At 47.5% G+C, this 22,779-nt stretch overlaps 2 protein-coding genes across 2 annotated transcripts in view; both read right to left on the bottom strand.

Moving 5' to 3' along the window:
• Ptprn2 (protein tyrosine phosphatase receptor type N2) overlaps positions 1-22,779 on the bottom strand; it is a 722,848-nt gene that overhangs the window by 4,176 nt on the left and 695,893 nt on the right. Inside the window, exons 20-22 of the mRNA XM_057782319.1 lie at positions 18,822-18,875; positions 17,946-18,010; positions 3,558-3,631 (exon numbers count right to left, since the gene is read on the bottom strand). Of these exons, the coding sequence (XP_057638302.1) occupies positions 3,558-3,631; positions 17,946-18,010; positions 18,822-18,875 (193 nt within the window). The remainder of the gene's footprint in view (positions 1-3,557; positions 3,632-17,945; positions 18,011-18,821; positions 18,876-22,779) is intronic.
• LOC130882355 (cytochrome c, somatic-like) lies at positions 12,194-13,112 on the bottom strand. The gene has a single exon (XM_057782320.1). The coding sequence runs from the start codon at positions 13,075-13,077 to the stop codon at positions 12,760-12,762; it is 318 nt and encodes a 105-aa protein (XP_057638303.1). The 5' UTR covers positions 13,078-13,112; the 3' UTR covers positions 12,194-12,759.

Consider the following 22,779-nt stretch of genomic DNA (forward strand, 5'->3'; position numbering starts at 1 on the left):
CTTTGGTACCTGGCAGAATTAGGAGTAGCTGCCCTAGGTGCAAATTGGCAGTCATAACGGGCACTTTATTGGAGCTCTTCATCCCAGCTAAATACCCAGAGGTGGCCAAGCCTTTGCATGTCCTTGTGTCTCTTCTCTGTCCACGCTGCTCCGGCAGGCATCTGTTAGCTGCTTTTTGTATGTGTGAGTGGCCTATATTCTACGGAGAAAAGCTGTTACTTGCTTTATAGAGAGAATGTGCTGTCAGGAGTCTCCGGCCCTTCCAGGCTCATGGTCAGTGCCAATCAACGTCCTTACCTTTCCTCAGATCCAAATGATGGGCCTGATCAAGTACCTTCGTGGGAACTGAATGCCCACGGGCTGCTTTCAGCTTCTGTGAGGAGTGTTAGACCGTATGGCACTGTTTGACCCCAGTAAGTTTTCTGGTTTTTTGGAAACCACTATTCAGAGAGAAGCTCAGTCTCCGAGAGGGAATCTGGGGAAAGGTGGTGACATTTGTGCTGCCATGGACCTGGGGATAGGTTTCCATCTCTGAAATGCAGCCTGAGGGAGGAGACAAATCCTGTCACCGTTCACCTGAGAGCAGGCTACATGGGTAGACTTGGTCGTGAGCCTTGTGTCACCCTGTGAGGTGGCTGCAGGGGTGCAGCATGTGGGCTTTAGAGTTACATACTGTAAACACTGGGCGGAAGTGAGGACACACTACAAAGCAATGACCAGTATAACTATTAATATACAGTAATCAGTATAATAATTGCCATTGCTCCCAAAGCTCTGAAGCTTGGGCTGGTGCAGGGGACTGACTTGGACTTCCTCAAGCAGACTTTTGGCAACAAGATACTGACGTCTGAGAGCTGAACGGCTTTCTTCTTGCGATGCATGGGCCACTTCTACTTCTGGCATATGCTTTCCCTTGGGATTAGTGCGGATCCCTCATAAAAAGAGCTGGCATTTTGGGCACTCTGAGCTGTCTGGAAGGTTTGCAGTGACACAGACAGAAGAGATTGGCTTGTATTTCTGGTGAGCTCCCCAAAGCAGAATGCAGCTCCAGAGGCAAGATTCACTTTGTATTCCTGGGTCAAGGTGTCCCTGGCTTTCTGACTGCTACAGGGTGGTGCCCAACATGACCTCTCACAGCTGGGTGGCCCTCCTTTCCAAGGGCACAAAGCCTGTGGGTCACTTGTCACTAATAGCCACCCTCCTGTGACACAGCCGTCCTGGTAGCCTCACATCTCCAGACAGTGACAGACATACACATGGCCCCAGGGCACTGAGGTGTCTCCCACAGGACCCTGAGCAATTATGGAGAGGAAATGCTCAGTCAGCAGCAGGGAGACCCCAGACACACTGGGGCTCCATTCCCTGAGGAGGAAATCTACCTCCCCGTGGTCCTGCCTGACACATTGAGCTGTATGGATCACCAAAGGACATTTAAGGAGCTTGGCCAAAAGAAAAGTTTATGGATCACTAATCCATCATAGACCAAAGGAGACGAGGGGATGGAATGTTCCATGCCTGGTCATTCTGGAATGACTGTGTCTACAAGAGGTTAAGGGTAGGCACAGCTGTGGGTGTGGACTGCTCAGTCTGATGGTCTAATGGTAAGCCCTGGTTTTAATTACTGCATGGGGTTACACAAGGTGTTAATATTGGCATGAGCTGAGTGTGTGTGTCTACATGTTCTCTGCATTATTTCTCTAATTGTTTAAAAAAATATCCAATTGATTATGTGTATATGTGTATGTCTGTGTGAGTATATATGTATACATATATGTGGGTGTCCACAAAAGCCAGAAGAGGGAGCTGGATCTCCCTGAGCTGGAGTTCCAGGCTGGGATGAGCGGCCTGATGTGGGTTTTGGGAATCAAATCTAGGTCCTCTGTACGAGCAGAAAGTGTTCTTAACCACTGAGCTGTCTCTCCAGCCCCATTGCGTTTACAAGTTTAAACTAAGCTCAAACTTTTAGATAAAACCCAGGAATAGACAAAATGTACTTTGAAAAGTTCATTCACAATAATATCCTGCCTCATGGGGGAAAATAAGACCAAGCTGCAGAGATCCTGCCTAGTGCACAGTCCACATCCAAAAGGAAGGACCTGGTAGTTGCGGCTTCCACTGGAAATCTCAGAAACCGTAAGCGACCTTGCTCTCCTGCTTGCAACACCTCTGTGACCTCATAAGAGCATCAGGTTGATTTCACCTCAGTGCTCCAGTTAACCTTGGCAATGAGACCCAGCCAGACAACTCAGGGAGGGATTTTAAGAAATAAAACCAGTTAAAACCTATTCAATCCAATGTTGTCAGGCTCAGCCCCTCTCCTGCAGAGACTAAGGTGTCCACTTCTCAATAGTTGAGCAGAAATAAAGTAGGGGCTTAGTAATTACCATGTGTCACAGAGGAATTAAATAGTCCTGTATGGTGCACTAAGGACCAGGTTGTACAATCAAAGGACTGAAGCCTGGTCCAGAGTGTGCTGCTCAGCCTGACCTCATAGGGGTGCCCATAGGCAGAAAGAATTTCCCCTCTAATGCTAAGGATGGAGCCCAAGAAAACCCTGGTAGCAAAGCATTGGGCCCTGGAGCCTTGTTCCTCCTGCTCAAGTAAGAGTTTTAATTATCTATTTTTTTATGTACATTGGCATTTTGTTTGCATGTGAGGGTGTCAGATCCCCTGGAGCTACAGACAGTGTGAGCTGTCATGTGGGTGCTGGGAATTGAACCTGGGTCCTCTGGAAGAACAGCCAGTGCTTTAAACACCTGAGCCATCTCTTAACCCTCTACCTCCCATTAGTAAGAGTTTTTATAACTTGAGATACTGTTGAGTTGCAACAGTAATTTCATAAGGGCAACTTTCCTTATCTGTGAATGTCAGTGTCCTCTGGGGTCAGGAACACACCGACATTGAAGATCCATGTCCTGCGATATACATTCGTCTTTGGGATAGTCGGTGAGGGTTTTGTCATGGGAGGCAGGCATTTTTGGAAAGCCTAGAGAATGGGAGGTTGCATGGCCTCACAGCTAGTTCTGTGAGCTTGGAAACAAAGCTTTTGTTTCCAGTCACGTTGCAGTAAATCTGAGTTACTTTTCAGACCTAGTTGATCTGGTGCCCTCATTCCCGGTGATCACTGCACGGCAGTGGTTCTGGATGCTGGGGATGTAGCTCTCGATGGGAGGACCATTCAGTGGTACTCACCTTGTCATGCCTGTCCAGAATGTGTGAGGCCCCAAGTTCTACTCCCAGTCCATACACCTTCTGACATGTCATGCAATGTTCTTCCCCCTCTGCTAAACCTGGCAGAGAGTAATACACTGGGTTTCAACTATTTGGGTATAACTGAACCTTAGATGTTGAAAGCATTTGACCAGCTCCAGGAACCTCTTGGGAACAGCCCCTGTTCCTTCGCCTACTGGGGGCTGGCTGGGATGATGCCCACCTGGACTAGAGTCATTGTGTATGGCTTAGTAAGTTCAGCTTCACCCCCGTCTCTGCTCTCAGAAAAATCGTGTGGAGAGGTACCTTTAATACATTTAAAGTCCCCGAGGATTGATTGACAGTACCTTTGTCTGGACCATGCCTGGTCTCTGGTCCCTCAAGTGCTCCAGGGTCGCTGCGATATCAATCTCTTTAGCACCTGCAACAAATCACAAATTGGGCTGAGCTCAGTGCACAAGATAATCCACACTGCATCTGCCAATCTCCTGCTATCGGGCTCCCTTTGGGCGAAGAGGCCAATTGAAAATTATTACACTCATCCTTCAGCAGCTTGGCAGGCAGCTGCAATTCCAGTGTTCATATAGAAAAATAAGGCCAGGGCAGCTTTCATTAGCATTAATTCAAGAATGCTGGACTGAAAAATTGTTATAAGATGCCTGCATAGATACACACCAGCAGCCAGAGCTTTTGTGTGTGTGTGTGTGTGTGTGACCTTAAAGGATGCACTAAATCATAGGAAAGAGCACACACACTTCAATCTTGATTGCCTAGGATTACGTTCTCTTTAAAATATGAAAGGTTAGACTGATCTTTCATGGCTTATAGCGGCTTTTAAATGTACAATTCCTTGCCTCCTAAAAATGAGAGTCCTAGATCTAAAGAAAAGAGAAAAAGGTACCCGTGCTGCATTCATGTGAGGCAGTCTCACAGAGAACTGCATCCTTTGTAAGCAGCACCCATCTAGGTGATGATGGCTGCCCTGAGGCAGACTTTGAGGTGTGAATCTCAGCCTTATTAATTTAATGCATACTCTTCTATTTCTATTTTGCTGTCCTTTAATACTGAGCTTATTCTCTTATGTATGTGAGTGTTCTGCCTGTGTGTATGTGTGCACCTTGTGCGTGCCTGGTGCTCATGGATGTTGGAAGAGAACTAACAGAGAACCCCACCCGAAATGCCTTGGCTCATGCTGGAGACAGCTATGTGTCATGAACTACAATGTTTTCACTCCACATGCAAAGTTGTCTGTTCTTATTTAACAGTGGGTTAATTAAGGAAAGCAAAGATTTTAAAAATATTTCCCTAATGTCAATCCTCAGCATGGAGAAAATCAGTATATCTTTGGATTACATTATGCTAGAATGTTTAAATTTTTTTAAAAGATTCTGTTTGAGTTGCTGACTTGACTTTCAAATAAAATTGTCAAAGGAATTTTGGCTTGGAATTAGGAAGTATTTCCAACAATTCCTGATGTGATCCTAAACATACTTCTGTTCTTTTCTACTGCGTATTTATGAGAAGCCATATTCTTGGCCTTGACAATTTTAAAATCAAAATATTGACCAACTCTGGAAACACTGAAGAAGCTCCATGCCCTGCAGTATCAAATATTCAGCCCAAAGTAATTTATGTAAAAATAAACACTAGCATGCAAATTTGCTTTAGTCTTTAACAAATGATAAAATTACACAGTTACCAAAGAATTGTTTTAAAATATATTTCTTTATGATTCACTTCCAGGAAATGTTTGGTTTGTATGCCTTTCTGATATGTCTGTATGCCTGGGATGGTGTAAGAATTCCTCAGGCATAAAGGGGTCATGGGCATGGAGGACCGCTGCTGAGCCACAACCATACCTAGCTGTCTGAGAGATTGTTGCAGGTGAACGTGGGGAAGGAAGTGTCCACTGGGATGAGTAACACAGAATGCTGTGGGAGTCGGAGCAGGTACAGTCTCCTACTAGGTCCACCTACTCATAGTAGGAACCGCCAGTTGGCCCCACACAGATCAGCCATAGGCGATCACATTGTTAGCAGAACATGGCAAAGTGGGCCAAGAACTCTCTCCTTCCCCAGGGACGAGGCAGAGGAGACCCAGCAGCCTGTCCAAGGTCAGAGTGATTGACTACATGATGGAAGCTGGACCCTGCTGAGTACAGGAGGCTGAGGACTTAGGAGAGTCATAACTGGAAAACACGTAGTATCTCCTGCCGCAGTTATCAGCTTGCCCATGTGCCTCAGTCACCAAGTTAGAACTGAGACTTAGAAACATCTAAGGTTATCTCTTCCACACTGAATTTGCAGCTGTTCTGGGCACCTGAGCTGTTGGAGGTGTTCCTGTGTAGACGGCAGGCCGTGACCTAGGTCATCACAGGAAGATCACCAGCTCTGGTGAACACAATCTCATCAGAATGGTCAAGACTACTAAAAATATGGCCTTTGAGGTACCTTTCTGAAACAAAGGAAGCCCATGGAACCACAGACATTGTGTTACATGGGCTCTAATTCAAGGTCACTGACCTTGTCCCCTTGTTCTCCTGTTTGTCTGTGATGGGGGTGAGCATGGGGCTGCCGGCAAGTCCTCCTGTATAACTCACAAGGCACAGCAGATGTTGGCTGCCATTTTACAATGGAACCTTACAGAGAACTCAATCTGGCCAGTTGTACTCTCCCTGGCTCCAGGTGAAGCCTGATGGCTTAGCTAGCAGGGTGACACCTCAGCTTTTGGCCCAGGAGCCTTGCAGTTGGGAGGCTCGGGCTCAGCATGAAGCACCCACTTCTTGATCCTTCTGTGCTGTGATGAAGGGACTCACTGATGGAGGTGGTTTTTGTATCTTATCTGTTGCTTTCATTGGTTAACTAATAAAGAAAACTGCCTTAGCCCATTTGATAGGCCAACCCTTAGGTGGGTGGAATAAACAGAAGAAAATGCTGGGAAAAAGAAGCTGAGTAAGTGAGTCGCCATGATTCTCCCACTCCAGACAGACGCAGGTTAAGATCTTCCCTGGTAAGCCAGCTCATGATGCTACACAGAATATTAGAAATGGGTTAGATCAATATGTAAGAGCTAGCCAATAAGAGACTAAAAATAATGGGCCAGGCAGTGATTAAAAAAATACAGTTTCTATACAATTATTTCGGGACATAAGCTAGCCATGCGGGCAGCTGGGTGCCGGGGATGCAGCCCCGCCGCTCTTATTACAACAACTCACCTGGGACATGGGCTTAAAAATGGCTCCCCTGAAACTGAACTTTTAAACAAGCAGAATGAAGCAACCCTTTCTAGCAGCCCTGGTCCTGAAGGGGTGTCACGTGATAAAGCAGGATAGAGACCTTCAACACTGCCTGATGCTTGAGGAACATCTCCTTCCAGAGTCTGGCTAGGATGTAGGGACCTCCCAGATGTGGATGGCTGATGTCTTCTTGAACGTCAGAATTAAGAGTAGTTAGTTATTTGAAGTATGTGGACATACTTTAGTAGGACTCTGTTCAGAATCTTTGAGGGATAGGCAGGTGCCAGGAAGGGTTCAGAGCAGGCCAAGTCTGCCGATGGCCTCTTGGGCACCAGTTGAACTCCATTGTGACAAGCATGTCCACAACCATACCTAGTTGCTGGACAGGAAGCTGAAGGGTCCAGTGCTGCATCCTGGACCCTCGCACATCATGTAGGCCTTGCTCAATATAAAATCCCCACCACTAGGAAGCGCTCACTCTGGTGTGTTTATAATGGAGCTTCTTCCTACAAAATAGAAACAGTAACAAGATGCTTCTGGTGACAGTGTGGGGGGGAGCTGACACGATGTTGCAGGGGAGCAGCCCTTTGACTATGGTGCTCAAGTTCAACAGCAGTGAACACTTGGAGAATTCCAATGCATGGCAGTAAAGTCCAAATGGAAGGAGACACGAGCTACAGCAATGGGCAGGGACACAGTGGGGTCCTCAGGGAGAACCCACCATCTTTAGCCCAGGATGGGAAAGATGGGGAACACAATGGGGTCCCCAGGAAGGCCTAGGAAATTTTTGTACAAAAGCCTGTGGCTGTGTGACACCAGATACAGACTGAAGTCACCTTGTTGAAACTAATGGAGTTTTATTTACACTGTTGACCTTAGGGATTTCTCACAGGAGTAGAAGCAGGCTGGGCTCTGGGTGGCCTTCATCTTGAGCCACATGTATAGGCGGGTTTCCTTCTTGGATGTCCTTCCTACTCTACCCTGGAAAAGACCATCATCATTCTTGCTGATATAGAAGAGAAAACATGACTTCCACAGGCCATGTGTGATGGGTTGGTCCCTTAATGGTCACTGGAGTGCCACTAAGGCAAGACTCCATGAATACCAAGCACTCTTACTTTATTCCCTAATTCACAGAGGAGCCATTGGTTGAGAAGTTTACATATGAGCTAAGTACATTTTAAGACAGCATAGGACTTTTTTGGCTTTAGAGAAAAATATCGCCCACTAGACAATAGACATTAAAAGAACATTAGTATTAAAGTATTAAAACTATCTTTTACAGTGAAAGAATCAATTCGAAGTTAAAGCAAACTGAGCAAAAATGCCTCTGGTGTGTCTTTATAAGATTTGCTTTGATCCCCTTTGGGTTTGGTTATCGGAAGCTAGAACCATGTGGTTCAGCTAATGTCATTAGTTCGCCTTATTCCAAGTGAACACAGTGAGGTGGGCTCCTGGAGTCATTCCTTAGATGCCCCAGCCCCATGCTTCAGGGTAACTCAATAAGCCTGGGTGCGTTCTCCCATGGATGTTTTTACCCACAAGGCTCTACACACTGCTAGGATACAGTATTTTCTTTCCCCCTTGAAACTAGAAAGACATCAAGTATCAAGCGTTCAGAACAGGAAGGCCTTCTTTCTGCAGGAGTCAAAGCTTCTACTGGGGGCTGGAGAGATGGTTCAGTAGTTAAGAACTCTAGATGTTCTTCCAGAGGACCTGAGTTCGGTTCGCAGGACTGCTATGACGTTTAACAACTGTCTGTAATTCTGGATCCTCGAGGATCTTAACAAGGAGATCCGACTGATCTGGCACTGCAAGCATGTGGTACACAGGCAAACATTCACACCCACAAAGCAAAAATATCCTTAAAAATTCTGGTCTAGTCTTAGAAGAAACTGAGACAATGGACTTTCCTAAGTAAATTCATAATTTTTTGATATTATAATACAGCTAAAATATTTCTCCCTTCCCTTTCCTCCCTCTCAATTTTCTCATATACTCCTCTGTCCTCTTTCAGCTTTATGGTTTCTTATGTGTAATCACATGTATATGTGCATATGTAAATTCACATATATTTCTAAATACAACCTGCTCAGTCTGTATAGAGCCAAATACATTTTAAAGCAATGAAGGACCACTGTGATGCTAAAATCATCTCCATCCTGGGACGTGAGCAGAGATCCTCATATGGTCCATCTAGATCTGTTCTCTCACCATTAGGCTCGCTCGCAGTTGGCAGAGCTGAATCAGCCCGCGGTTTTAGACCTATCATGGATCTAGTGCAGGACATTACCAGAACCCCTGCATATCCCCTTCACATTCAGTAGCTCAGGGCTGGGCTCAAAATTATGAGGTCCAGGGATGCTGTGGATGTGTTAAGAATGTCTGCTTTTCCTGCAGTTGGGCTGGCATGCTGCCTGTTGACACAAACTACACACTACATGCGTGTGTGAGCCACATGTAAGGCCGCCCATGCCTCCACATTGCATATTTACTCCTACATCCCTGCATGCCCATGTCAGTCACCTCATGACCCCACACTGCCTATACACCTCCGCATGCACACGTGCATACATGCCCCTGTGATTGTCAGCCTCGCACTCTGCACTTCATATGCACCCCTGCATGCATGTGTGCCCATGTGCATGTCAGCTCTACACTCTCCACTGCACTTTGTTCTCTCCTGGCCTCTGTGGTGGGCGGTTCCCGTTTTATACATCTTATAACTGATTCTAACTAAAGACTTACCAAAAAATACAAGCCAAAAGAATTTTTCTTTCTGACCTAGATAACTTATATTCTCTATTTTGCAAATTTTCTGGGGCTCTAAGGAGACACATTTGCTCTGTATTCATTTGAAAACCAAAACTATCAGGACAGAATAAATGGACACCACTTTTTCCTTTTGAAAAAATTCTAAGTCATTGGTCTGCAGAAACTGAGATGTTTCTAGATCTTTACAATAAAGTTTAATGAAATCTAGAGCTCTGAGAGCAACTGTTGAAGTTCCCACCCTGTACTGTTGCAGAATAGGGGGCATGGGGAACATGGAGAATGCCTAGCGGTGTTCCCTCTGCTTCTGGAGCCTCTGACCATACTGCCCATATCCTGATTGCTCTGGATTCTTACAAGTGATTCTGGGATGTGGAGGGAATTCAAGGGAAGATCACAAAGTGACAGAGGTGAGCCCCAGTGACATAGCCACTCTGAATTCCTAGGGTTGCCCTTTCCTGACAACACTGCAGGTCAGTTGCCACTGCCCAGGAACTAAGGACACCCTATCATCAAACATGGACGGGCTAGAATTGCTCTCTGCAGGCATGGCACCCGGGTGGGGAAAGAGTACCTTGGTGTGAGGTATGGGCACCCAGGGACCCTTGGGGCTCAGAGGACAGAGGCTACTAAGATCATAGGGTGGGGAGGAGAAAGCACAAATTTGGACTAAATAGCAGCTGAAAGGGAATAGACAGACCTGCTGGGAGGAAGGCCTTTGGGTCTCCGGAAGGGAACCCTGCTAGGTGGTTGTCATGTGGGAGGGGCTAATGGAATGTGAGGCAGAGGCACTGCCATTTCCTGCTGCTCAGCGGATCCCTGCGCAGGACTACAATGTGGACATGGTAGCCTCAGCTCCTCCTAGTAAATAAGCATTTTCTTTGTCTAAGGGCTGTGAAGGGACAGCTGTAGTCACACCAAAGAGTTCCACAATAGCCTGGAGTAGAGTAGAACAAAGGGTTATTTTTGGGGGGATAAACTCACAGTAAGGGTAGTCATCTGCAGTCCTCTGCATGTGCTGGGAACTGGAACCGAATCCAGCAGCAAAGAGGCCTGAGCATGCTTTTATAGTACATGAGATCACGCCCACAGTGGGCTGGCATCTTAAAGGCTATTGGCTGAAGGAGTTCCCACAACAGACAGCCATGTACTAGAACTCCCTTTTGTTCCTGGGCTGGAACATGTCTGGCTCCCAGCTTCCAAGGTATGGGTTCCAGGCAGTAGTGATGTCACCCGCAATTGCTGGTCACCACCTCTGGCATCTAGGAGTTCAGAGGAGACCTTGAGAGAGCACATGGGCAGCAGGAAACCCACACAGGGCCTGGCCCACACAGTACACAGCTGAATGACCATTGCAGAGAAGAGGCGGGGCTCCTATTTTGTCCATCACTTCTTCTTGATCTTTGGGTTTGAAATCTTTGGAGCTGGAGGGCAAGCCATATCCACTTTAAAGACAGGTTGTGATCATCTATGCCTTTTTCTTCTTGCTGCCACTTGAATCATTCCTGCTTCCCCGTAACCTGCCCCATCTGTCTGTACAAACCAGATTCATCCACATGTGAGCTGGCCAGGGACACAGCTGTCCCTTTGTGTTAACCCTCCGATGCTATGCCAGCTGACCGGCTACTCCCGTAGTCTCCTTGGTGAGTCTTACCTACCTCTACCCCAGCTGTTGTCCTTCTAGCCATCCTGTGCCCACTGTCAGCAGTCCTAGCTCTGTGAACACCCACATAGGCTGCCTCCCTTCCTGTGATTCCAGGCTGCAAGAGTGAAACAGATTTGTTCTCAGTCACTCTTGACCTCGCTCCTTCTTCTCAGTTGGCTCATTAGAGCTCAGGGCAGTCCCCCCTGGCCTCCTTCTCTCCCTGGCACACATCAAAGGCCAACTTCTACAGCTCTGCCCTGGTGGGCTCTGACCGCTTTTCAGGAAGAGCAGGTCTCTGCAGCTGACCTTGGCTAGTTGGAGGCCTTTGGGAGAATCATCAAAGTTCTCAAGACCCACTGCCAACTTACAATAAAGTAGTCAGATCCCCTGCAGTCCTGTGGAAAAAAAATGGTCTGGGGGTCTTCCCTGAGCTCTGTGACAGTTCTTCTCAGCACTTCCCATCTCCTGGAAACTGTAAACTGTAGGCAGCAAACACTGTGGGGTGCTGTGTTGGTCATACATGCTCAGTGTCAGACTGACACTGGGAACGCCTTCCCTCTGAACGCATTGGCATGGCACCTCCATGCTTGAAGCTTGCGTATTTGAAAACGTGAATGTCACTGTGACTATAACCCAGTGATCATGAGTGTCAGTGAGCTCCACAAAGAATGGGGAGGGAGGTTATACCCATGCCCAGGACACATGAAAAGGTCCTGCGTGTGGCTGGAGAGCTGGCTCAGTGGTGACGAGCACTTGCTGCTCTTGCAAAGGACCTGTCTTTGATTCACAGCATACACATAGTGGCTCCCAACTACCTGCAACTCCCATTCTGGGGAGTGAGGCCCTCTTCTGGCCTCCATGCATGTCAGGCATGCACAGGGTACTGTTACGTACATGCAGGTAAAATACTCATGCACACAAAAATAAAAATGTATCTTAAAGTTCTGTGGCACTGAAGGAGCCAGGGAGGTCCCAGAGTTGGAGGCAGTGACTGAGACAGCCTCCCAGGTGGGCAGATAAGGTCTTCTGTCTGACACTACACTACACTCTGCGGAGGGAGATCTGGAGGGGTAGAATGGGGCAAGGAGGCTTGCCCAGCAGCTGCCACAGAGGCAGGACCTGGGCCTGGTGAGAGGAGGGGCTCCCGTGGGTACATGTGGCTACTTACTGAAGAGTGTAGCTCTGGAGGAGTGCCACCTTTAAAGACAAGCCCAAGGAACCATACGTTATTTCTTGGGGAATATGTTTTGTCCCTGCCTACAGGAGACGGTGTTGTATTGTATAAGCTTTATGCTGTTCACTAGACCTCAGGGATTTCTTTTTTTTTTTTTAACATTGCTAAATACTCTTTATTTGATATATTATACATAGACCACAGTAAGTGCCTTTCAATGGGAAAAGGCAGCATCCTTTGACCTAGGGAAGTCTAATAAAATAAGACCATTGAGTCAAGAATAGACAGTTGCCTCCTGACCTTTAGCCATTGCCTGTAACAGCAGGAGTATAAACTTTACCACAGATGAGTCTTCTCATTTCTGAGATGGTGACAGAATTTCCCCAGTGTTTAAACATATTCATATGTCCAATTATATAAATTTAATTATAAAACCATTTAGTAGGTTTGAGGTGACACCCCCATCTTTGTGGAAAGTAGAACTTTAATAATTAAGTCCAATCTTATCTTGAGAAAGGGAGAGCAGCGACAGTGTTTATGCAACTGGATCGTTACTTTTAATAAAGATCATATCCACTTTTCTACAAGTCAGTTTTCCTTAATCAGGACTGTCCAACAAAGCATTGTTAGCCTTTCATGATCTGAATTGTGGGGTATGAATTAAATTACGGTACACATTAAAAGTCATGAGACATGTGTTTTGTAATAAATAAGGCAGTGGAGTTACTCCTTAGTAGCCTTTTTAAGATAAGCTATTAGGTCCGTCCTCTCTCCCTTCTTCTTAATTCCAGAGAAGATCATTTTTGTTCCAGGGATGTACTTTTTGGGATTCTCCAAATACTCCATCAGGGTGTCCTCTCCCCAAGTGATGCCTTTGTTCTTGTTGGCATCTGTGTACGAGAATCCAGCCGCCTGACCTGTCTTCCTCCCAAACAGACCGTGGAGGTTTGGTCCAGTCTTATGCTTGCCTCCCTTTTCCACAGTGTGGCACTGGGCACACTTCTGAACAAAAATCTTCTTCCCTTTCTCAACGTCACCCATTTTTAATTCGCTCCCGGGTGATCAAGACCACCAACGCTGCCACGACCCGAAGACGGCCGTCCCGCTCTCTCCTCAGGGATTTCTTTAGGCTGTGATTACTCTTAGCTCCCAAGGCAGGCCTCCATCTGCACAGGGCTGGAAGTTATCTTCTCTTATAGGAAAATGAGGACTCTCTGTGGCCTTGGATCCGATGTTAAACACACAGCAACAGAAGAAAAGGTTTTTGGGGGACCATTTAAAATGATAACTCAGACAACGTCAAATACTTCTGTACAACAAAGAATACAACCAAGGCAGTGAGGGAAAAACAGACAAACTACTGAGAGAGAAGCAATAAAGTGCCAGTCCCACGTCTGATACCGATCAATATTCAGAATATAGAAAGAACCCCTTCAAGAACACAAACAGTTCCACCTCCCAGACGGGCACAGGAATGGACCACCATGTCCCCTGAGATGATATGTGGGTGGGAAGCAAGCCTGTGAGATGCTGAATGCCACTAGCTAGGAGGGAAACACAGGCCAAAACCACAATCAGATAGTGTCATACACACCAGGAGGGCTAACACCCCAAATAGAAAAATAACAGACAGAATAGCAGTCATTAAGAAAATAAGTAACTTCAAATGCTGGCAAGCAGCTGGGCACAGGGGAACCCATATGCACTGCAAATGAGAATACAAACCAATCGGTCCCTGGGGACTCAGCATGGAGGTTTCTAAAACAAACAAAATAAATATTAACAATAGGTCTTCCATATGATAAGGTTTAGCACCCTTCAGAACTTATGCAAGGTCTCCAGGTCAACATGCACATCAGTGCTTACTGCAGCAGAATTCAGAGCAGCTCAGCTACAGGACCAACTCAGGTGTCGACCAACAGAGGAACGGACAAAGACAGGGTGACAGTCACAATGGCGCTCTTCGAGCCTTAATGAAGAATGAAATTATGTTGTTTGCGAGAAAAGGGATGTAACTGGAGATGGTCCTAAGTGAATGAAGCCGGGCTCAGAAAGATGCCTTTGTGTTGTCTCATGATGGCTCCCTGGTTTACACATATGAAATCAAACATGCATCACATGGAAGTAGAAGTGAAGTGTCTAGGGGGACCGAAGAGACTAGTGGGAGGGGGAGGGACAGGATACATACATACACACCTTAAATAAATAGAGCCCAGCAAAGCAGTTGTGTTCAGCACACATGGGCAAATGAACCCTGTGCAACACTGTAGGAATGCAGGATAGTCATTGTGAAACAGATCTGGCACCTGACCCAGCCATCCTATCCCTATATGTAAACTCAAAACAAGTTCCAAACCCAGGGATTCCAGCAGATCTTGCACAGCCAGGGAGCAGCTCACAGCTGCAAAGGGACCAGAGGAGCAAACGTAGTAACTGTAACCTCTCTGTAACTGATTATGGTCAGTTCTGTGAAGACCAACTAAGTGACAACAGGGTGAACTTGAAGAAGTCGGCCAGATGCTGGAGGATGAGCACTTCAGGCTTCCCTAGACCAGTCCCAGACTGCACATTTTATAAGAGAGGGAGGGCATCGCAGGGGCAACAGTGGTAGCTGGAGGATTGGGCTGGTGAGGAGTCTGGGGCTACGCACCTAATATTCCCCACTCTGACTGTGGGATCTCACAGCGCAGCAGCTCTAAGTGAGAAGTAGCCTGAGTCTATTCTAATACATACGGGTGCAGGGGATGAGAGTCAGAGGCTCACACTGTACAGGTCCCAGCCTCTAGCTGACCAACCAGAAGCACCTGCCCTGCTCTATGCACGCACTGGGGCCATAGCACAGGCAGACCTAGATGTTTGCCTCTATTCAAACCAGATGCGTGCCTCATCTGGAGGCCAAGAGACCCTGACATCTCCCAGACTCTCGCTAGCAATGTTGCCGAAACCATGCAGTCACGTGCTGGTTCTGTATTAGCCCTGCCTGAGTCATCCTGAACGCTAGAGCTCTATGGCTCTGCAGCTGTGGAGACTCAGCCAGAAGCTTTGGCCCCTCACCATACCACCAAACACCGTAAGGAAATAGGGAGAAGCCCTGGCAAGTGAATGCTAGGATGGAACTCAGAAAGCCCAAGCTTGGACAGCAGCAGGGCTGGAAATGCACGCCTGGCCAGGTGAGAATCTAAGCCTTCAGGAGGAGGGGGTCATGCATCTCTTCAGAGCAGGAGACACATTCGCTGTAACACCACACAAATGCCATCTCCAAACCATACCACATATGCACAGCCTGGCCTTTCCAGAGCGGGGTCCATTTACTTTGATTTCCAAGTGCATCATTGTCTACTTGCTAACAACCCAGACAGCACAGAAAGAACTTAAATTATTCCAACTCCATTCTTCCAGCCCCTGTGTTAGGCCTGGGGGCCTTAATCCCTGACAGACTGTGAATGAGAGCTGCTGCCGGGTGCAGCTGGGCAGGCGCACAGGGTGGAGGACTCTGAGGACAGCGTGGCAGCACAAACCAGCTTTGCAAACGCTTTCTTTGCTGCTCCTGCAATTCATTTCTCTTAAGAAAGGGAACTGGGAAGAAAGGATGCATGTCCAGGTCTTTGGGCTTCTGATCATTTGATGAACACTGGGTCGGCAACATGGGGCCCCAGCTTCTCAGGCCAGACAAAGGCACCCCAGCCGCCCAGGACAAAACCCCAGCGGCCTCTTGGGGTGGTGGCCTGGGAAAGGCCCACCTCAGTCTGTGAGGGCCGCCTGCCCTTTGATCTGTGAGACCCCAGCCAGGCCCCAGGTCAGCGGATTTCACACTGCAGCCCCCTGGGGAAGGGGAGCAGGTCAGGACTGGAAAGAGGGTGATAGATCCCAGAGAGCAGGGAGCCTGCTGGCTCTGACCAGTTCCACATGGCTGGGCTTGTATTGTGAGCACCAAGCCCACACTTTAAATGGAATCTGACATTACACGGCAGAGTGGAACTAGCGAATGGCAGGCCTGGGCCAGTGGGCGGCAGTTAGCCCACCCCCTGGGCCCAACCGACTGACAGGCCTCGAGTCACTAAAGACCCACGCCGGATCACACCAACCGGTGGCCTCTACTAGGGCCCAACTCTGGCTGGTGCCTGTGGCATTCACCCTGCTCTGTTTGGCATCTTTATACATGAAATACATGTTTGCCAAGGAGCCTTTTTATAGCACACTGTTTGCAAAAACAGTTATGGAAAAAAAAATCTAGTTAAAATAATCTATTGCTCTGAGGAAATCTGGTGAAACAAAGGGAAAATATGTTCACGGGAGCAAGTAGAGGGTGGGCAATCAGGGAAGAAATATGAGGTCCGCTGATTGCTACCAGTACCGGTAACTGCTTATTTGCTAAGAAAAAGATGTTTAAAACCAGTCAGAGCAGCATGAATGGGTAAGAAGGCTTTAAGAAAAGCATTAAGGTTGTGCTCTGCCCCCGCCAGACAGCACCAGTGAAAGCGGGGTCGGAACATGTGCACCCTGCTCTCATCCAGGTACCGTTCTAAACGTAGCTCAGCAGGGCGGCTGGGCGGCCGGTGCTGGTGCTGGCAACTCAGTGAACAGAGCCATCGCAGGATGCTTGGAGCCTTAGGGTGGCTGCAGTGCCTGGCTCCAGCCCAAAAGTCCCTGGATACAAGTTCAGGTCACTGGGCTGGAGCTTCAGGCCTCTGTGGGAACCACCGCTTTATCACGTCAAATCTGTTGGGGCACAAGGACAGACCATTCTCTCCCTCTTCCTTTACCTCTACCCTTCTGCCCTTCCTTCTCTTTCTCTCTCATTCCTTCCCCCTTTCCTCCCTCTTCCCCCATTCCTTCCTCTCTCTGCTCTCTCTCTGCCTCTCTCTGCTCTCTGCCCCTCTGTTCTGTCTCTCTTTCCCTTTCTTCTTGCCAGGGGAAAGCAGAGTCAGGAATGCTAGCACGCTTGTGAAATGCACAGGAACCCAGCGCTACCGTCAGGGTCTGTTGTGGCAAAGGGCGGAGCATGGTGTGTGGTAGGCACCCGACTCCAGGGTCATGTGGTATGCCCATTTATTCAGACAGAGCACCTTGTTCACAGCTGAGGGAGACTGGATAGTGCCACCCTCTGTGCTTCCCAGGATCCATGGAATGAGTCAGTCAGGAGGCGCAAGATGGGGGCAGGCAGGTGGGTGCTGGGCCTCCCCAGCAGCTCTATCTGGTTCTATGGGTGCAGATCCTCAGGGGTGACTGAGGTCTTTTTAGTTTTATCCCTGGCTTCTTTTCCTACACAGACCAAGGACAAGTGCTTGGTCATTATAGATACAGAAAATCTTATCTGGGCCAATGTAGCAGGTTCCACAGCTTCAAAGCCAACACAGGAATGCCTGAGGTCCTCTTGAGGTACAGGCCCTACATGTCAGGCCCACAACCCATGTGAAGTCTTAAGAAGGTATAGCTTAGAAGCGGAGTGCTTATTTCACTTGTGTGAGGAATGTGTGTACATACACACACACACACACACACATTCCTTCAAACCCCATCTACACGCTGATGGTGTTAGAACCAGTTTTTTTAGGTGAAGGAGTCAGGAAACTGAATCACATCTTGCAAAAACAGTTAATAGCAACAGAAGGTTACACAAAGTACTACAAGGCCATTCTGACCTGAAGTAGGATTTGAAGGTTCAAGGCTGCCCTTTGTCTCTCCTCACACCAGCATCAAGCTACATGAGACGGACCCTTATTGTAGACCCACTATGTGTGCTAATTCCACCGAAAATAAAGGACAAACATCACAAATCTCATGTTTGCTGCAGACAGCTTCAACAAGACTTGGCTCAGGAAAGAGACAACAATGGGCTAATTTTTTCCAAGGCCTCCTGTGAATGGTGCTCCCCTGTGTTGCTATAGCAACACCATCCCATCTCTCACCTTTGGCCATCTTATTGAGAACCATGTCAATCAGGACGTAGGTTCCACTCCTGCCCGCGCCGTCACTGTCAACAGAAGGAGAGAGAGTGAAAGGCTGCCTATCCTGGGTGAGCAGGCTCAGCAAAGCCAACAGCCACGCCCTTCCTCATTCTCAAGAGGGGCTGGGAGAGGAAGGGAAACAGAGAGTTAGAGGGAGAGAGAGCAAAGGAGACACACACACACGCATGCACGCACGCGCACACACACACACACACACACACACACGCATTTGATGCTTGACCTTTAGGGTCAGATCTTCTCTTCTTTTCAGGTAGAAAGGCATGTTTATTGTGAGTTCTAGAAAGGTGGGGTGTGACAATGGACAGGTGAACATGGAATCCAATAGAGACAGGACCACTGGACTGAATACAGAATGCTGGCTGCTTTAAACACTCTTCTGAAATCTCCCTAAAGTTTTCCAAATGTCTCAGCCACTGAAAGCAGAGCGGTGCTGGTGGCTAATCGCCATCTTTACAAACTGTTCCCAATGTGTCCAAGATACTTTCCACTTTATGATTGGGATAAGCACATGCTTGAAGATGGGTCCTCAAGGTTTTGTGGCAACATGAGAGTTTAAGAAAAAAATAAGGCAGTTGTATGTGGGCATTAGAAATAGGAGACATACCATGGCACTATTTAGTCCATGTGTAGTGGCAAAGACCCAGAGCTTCTTCCTCTGGCCAAACTGAATGGCAAATTAAGTTTATACCTGTGGCTTCCCTTAGAGAGACAGCTATACACATTCACCAGGCAGTCAGAAAGCTCAGTCTGCACTGTAGTTGCATTTGTTATGTTTTGAAAGAGCAAAACTTAATCCATGGTAAAAGTTATACTTGCCTGCAATGAACAATTATTGGACAAGAGCGGCCTCTGTAGCACTTGTTTACTTTTCTGAAATAAAAAGAGATGAAAGTTATAGCGACATGCCAAGATTCTATCATCTGACCACAAACAAGTCCCACCCCGAAGTCCACACGCCTAAAATAATTTCTATCATCCAACAACAAACAAGTCCCACTCCAAGGTCCACACGCCTAAATAATTGGGACATAGAGAGGGAGATTTTACATATCTAATGCAATGACTGTTGTCCTTTCAGGGCAGCTTGGTAACCAATCTTTTCCAACACACCTTGCACATTCACAGTGCATGCTCCTTTCCCCCTTGCAAGTGTGAACTCCAGGCTGGGGTCACAGGCACCAGGAGCCAGGTCTGCACCTCTGGCCTCACCCCCTCAGGCCCTCTCTCTTCCCTCCTGTTATGTCCCTGTGTCTGACTCTGGTGATGGGACTCCTGTGCGGAAGCTCCCAGTTTTGTGCTGTGTGCTCAAAACTTCTTATAATCTGCTCATCACACTGAAACATAACATTATTATATTGAAACATGGCATCCTGAAAGTCTTAGCTACTCTGTATATAAATTATGGCAAATACTCCAAGGAGCTTAAGATGCTCTATTTTTCTAAATCGGAGTGTTTTTAAAAAAATAACTCCACAGTACAAGTTTAGACCAGCAGTTATGAGCACCAACAGTGAGATATTTAAGGTATTGTTGACCAAACCATATCTCAATCAGAAGACTGGTTCCAATTCATAGTACGGGCTCCAAGATCTATTTATTTTTAATTCAGTGAAACAACTACACAACTTTTGAAGGCACATTCAAGTTGCCAGCAAAATATTCTTATCAAGGCACGTAATGACAGGGTCTTAGTTATTGGAAGGGGGAAATGTGAAGGGTGTGTTCTAGAATGTGCTACGTGTCCTCCTGCAATGAGACTCAAATTAAGGAGGAAAAAATTGACAATATAGAAAAAAAACCGTTTCCCTTGAACCAGAAATGGGAATATGTCACGTTTCCTTTCGCCTCCAAAGCACTGTGACTGTTAGTGGCGAGCAGAAATCAATCAGCTGTGGCTGCAAGCGTCCAAGCAGAGAGGCCTGGCGGAGGGTGCAGCAGCCGGTGTCCTACGGCCCATGCACTGAGTAGATAATTTAGTGTCAGGCAGCCCAATAGCAGAAGGCTTTTTCTTTCCTTTTTTCAACTTCCACTGCAGTGTTACTGGACTTAGGTACTTCTGACAGAAGTCTGAATCCCTCCTCCCCTACAGTGGAACCAGCAAAGTGGGAATTGAAGGGCAGATGCAGAGCCTGGATAAGATGCGCCCCCCTACAGACAGGTCATGTTCAAAGCTCTGTTCAGCCGCACTTGATCTGTGGCTGCTCTCTAATCTGTAAAAACCTGCAGCATCTTAGAGCCTCGGGACCACCCACAGAGGCTCCAAAGAGGGGGAGCACTTAGAACCATGAGGGTAAAGCTCTCAAGTAAGCTTTCTTCTGGCCCTTTTTGGGGGAGCCTTTTGTGGACAGGGATGTGAGGTACACTATGAGGCCCAGAAAGAGGTGAAAAATTAGAAGCAAACTCCTTGAGCAACAGCACCCACATACCAGGATGCCCAGCAAAGGCTTGGAGAATAACCATGTTAGAAAGCAGACCCAGTAGCCTCTCCTGCTGAAGTCCCCCGTTCCCCACCGAGTTCCAGCTCTGACACACGGGGGTACTAAAGCCAGAGCATGAAGCTGTTGGCTCAGTAGGACCTGTGCACAGGGCTGAGGTGTGGCTGTGATGAAACTCTTGTCTGATAGGACAAGCCCTGTAAACCCAGGCCCAGGCCCACTGGGTGGATTTTCTCTCAAAGCCCGTTCTCTTTAGGTTAACAGAAATGACCTGGGTCACACTGCGTAGGTTGGGAAAGATGGCCAGTCTTCAGGTTTACTCTGTGCTGCTTTCCTGATGGGACCAAGCATACAAGATGCACATTAAGAAACAACACAGGGACTCTGTGAGGCTGAGCACCGTTAACTGCTCAGCACCCACTTTGGCAAAACATACCCATCATCTCTCTAGGTAAGAGTGTGACCCAGGCTAAGTGGTTGCCACCCAGATCTCCACTCTCATGGCCCCATCTTCCTCTACAGGATGCTTAAGGTATGTTTTCTTCAGATTGGTTGCCTCAGGAGGCCTTTGCAAGATTTCACTGTAATTTTCGTACCCACACCAGACCAACCCTGTGCCGTATTTACATGCAGCCCCAGGGCCAGATAGGAGACACGGTAGAAATACTGGTGGCAGTATAGCTTATAACTTTATTAACAAAGAATCATGGGTTATTACAGTGTGAATACCACGAATAGAAAAGCAAAAACGTCACACATGGAGCCAATGTGTTCATCCGAGGACCTGAGATGCGGGTGCTGGTTATTCATGAAGATGAGCAATACACGGTTGTCTCATTTTGGTCTTAGGTCATCAGTAAGCGAGGTCTCCAACATTGAGCGGAAATGGCTACTATATGAAGTTTGGCAGGAGGATTTCCCAGAGAAGGAACGGTTAGCAATACAAACCAACCCTTGGTCACTGAGTGAGGAGGAGTCGCCATGCAAACGGACAGCAAGCAAAGTCAGGTCGTTAGAGGCTCAGAGAGGGGCCCCCGTGTCCCTGCAGCAGTCACAGTTTCCAATGATCACTTTTGTGACTATGCAACTGGGCTCATATTACTAGCTGCAACATCACAAAAATGACACTGGCCACCGCTAGGTAGCTGGCAAAGTAAGGGTTTGTCGGTTTGACAGTGAGCAGCGTTAGTGGATGCATGGAACACAGCAAGAAGTGCAGAGGAGTTAGGGAGGAGGGAGGATGGGAGGGGGAGGGAGAGAGAGACAGAAAGAGGGAGAGAGGGAGAGAGAGAGAGAGGGAGAGAGAGAGAGAGAGGGAAAGAGAGAGAGAGAGAGAGAGAGAGAGAGAGAGAGAGAGAGGAGGCAGGAGGAGAGAGATTTGTCGAGCCAAGCCCTCATATGTGACTCTAATTATCTCCTAGCAGTTTCTCTTTCGAGTGTAAATGTGTCCCCCCTGGGCTCAGAAACAGTTAATTACACATGGGGGGATGCCTGACACACTCCCCAAGCCTGCTGAGAATGCTAGGCTATTGTTCCAAGGCTAGAATCCCCTTCCCTGAACAAGGTGGGGGTCCCCCAAAGTGGCTTCCTATCCCTCCATTTCTAAGCCAGGGATTCCCGAGAGTGTGGTCATTTGTGCCAATTATCCCGGGTGGTGTGAGAGGGTCCTCAGCTGGGCTATGGGTCCTGCCTAAGCTGACTTTAATTAAAGCCTTTTACCTCGCTACGGTTTGACACCGGGCTGAGAGTCTGTTTTCTTCATAACATGCCTTGGATCATGTCTTTTTAGACTCTGGAGTTGGGGAAACCTGGGGATCGTGATTTCAAGGATGTGCTGTGACCCCTGAAGGCTGGATATGGGTATGTTCCATTCCATATATGAATACAGACATGGGCCCATACACATATATGTGCAAACCCCTTGGATGAGCTTGGAGACGGTAGTTGAGATGGACAGCAGTCTGCATAGCTGCATCCACTTTGCCAGTCATGAGAAGAGATTCTCTGTGTAGCTTAAGATCCTGTGTGTACTGGGAAGCATCTAGTGGCCAGAAAATTCAGGTGAGAAGAGAGGAGCTGTGGACAATGGCTGATTTAGGATGTTCTTGGGTTTCTGAATGTACCTATAGGAGAGGCAACAGCTGGGCAGGAGCCACTGGCCTTGATACCAAATTTCTGTCTTTCCTCAAACTGTTTCATGGAATTTCTTTCCCAAGAATGATTCAGGTGAAGAAGTTTTATTCCTAGCACTTGGAAGGCAGAGGCCGGCAGATCTCTGTGAGTTCTAGGCCAGCCTTGCTGACAGAACAGATAGGGGCTACCTAGGGAAACTCGGTCTT

Source organism: Chionomys nivalis, chromosome 10 (genome assembly GCF_950005125.1).
Source record: "Chionomys nivalis chromosome 10, mChiNiv1.1, whole genome shotgun sequence".
NCBI lineage: Eukaryota > Metazoa > Chordata > Mammalia > Rodentia > Cricetidae > Chionomys > Chionomys nivalis.

Bases quoted from the DNA above. Each gene is read 5' to 3' on its own strand.
- LOC130882355 (XM_057782320.1), bottom strand. From the start codon at position 13,077: ATGGGTGACGTTGAGAAAGGGAAGAAGATTTTTGTTCAGAAGTGTGCC.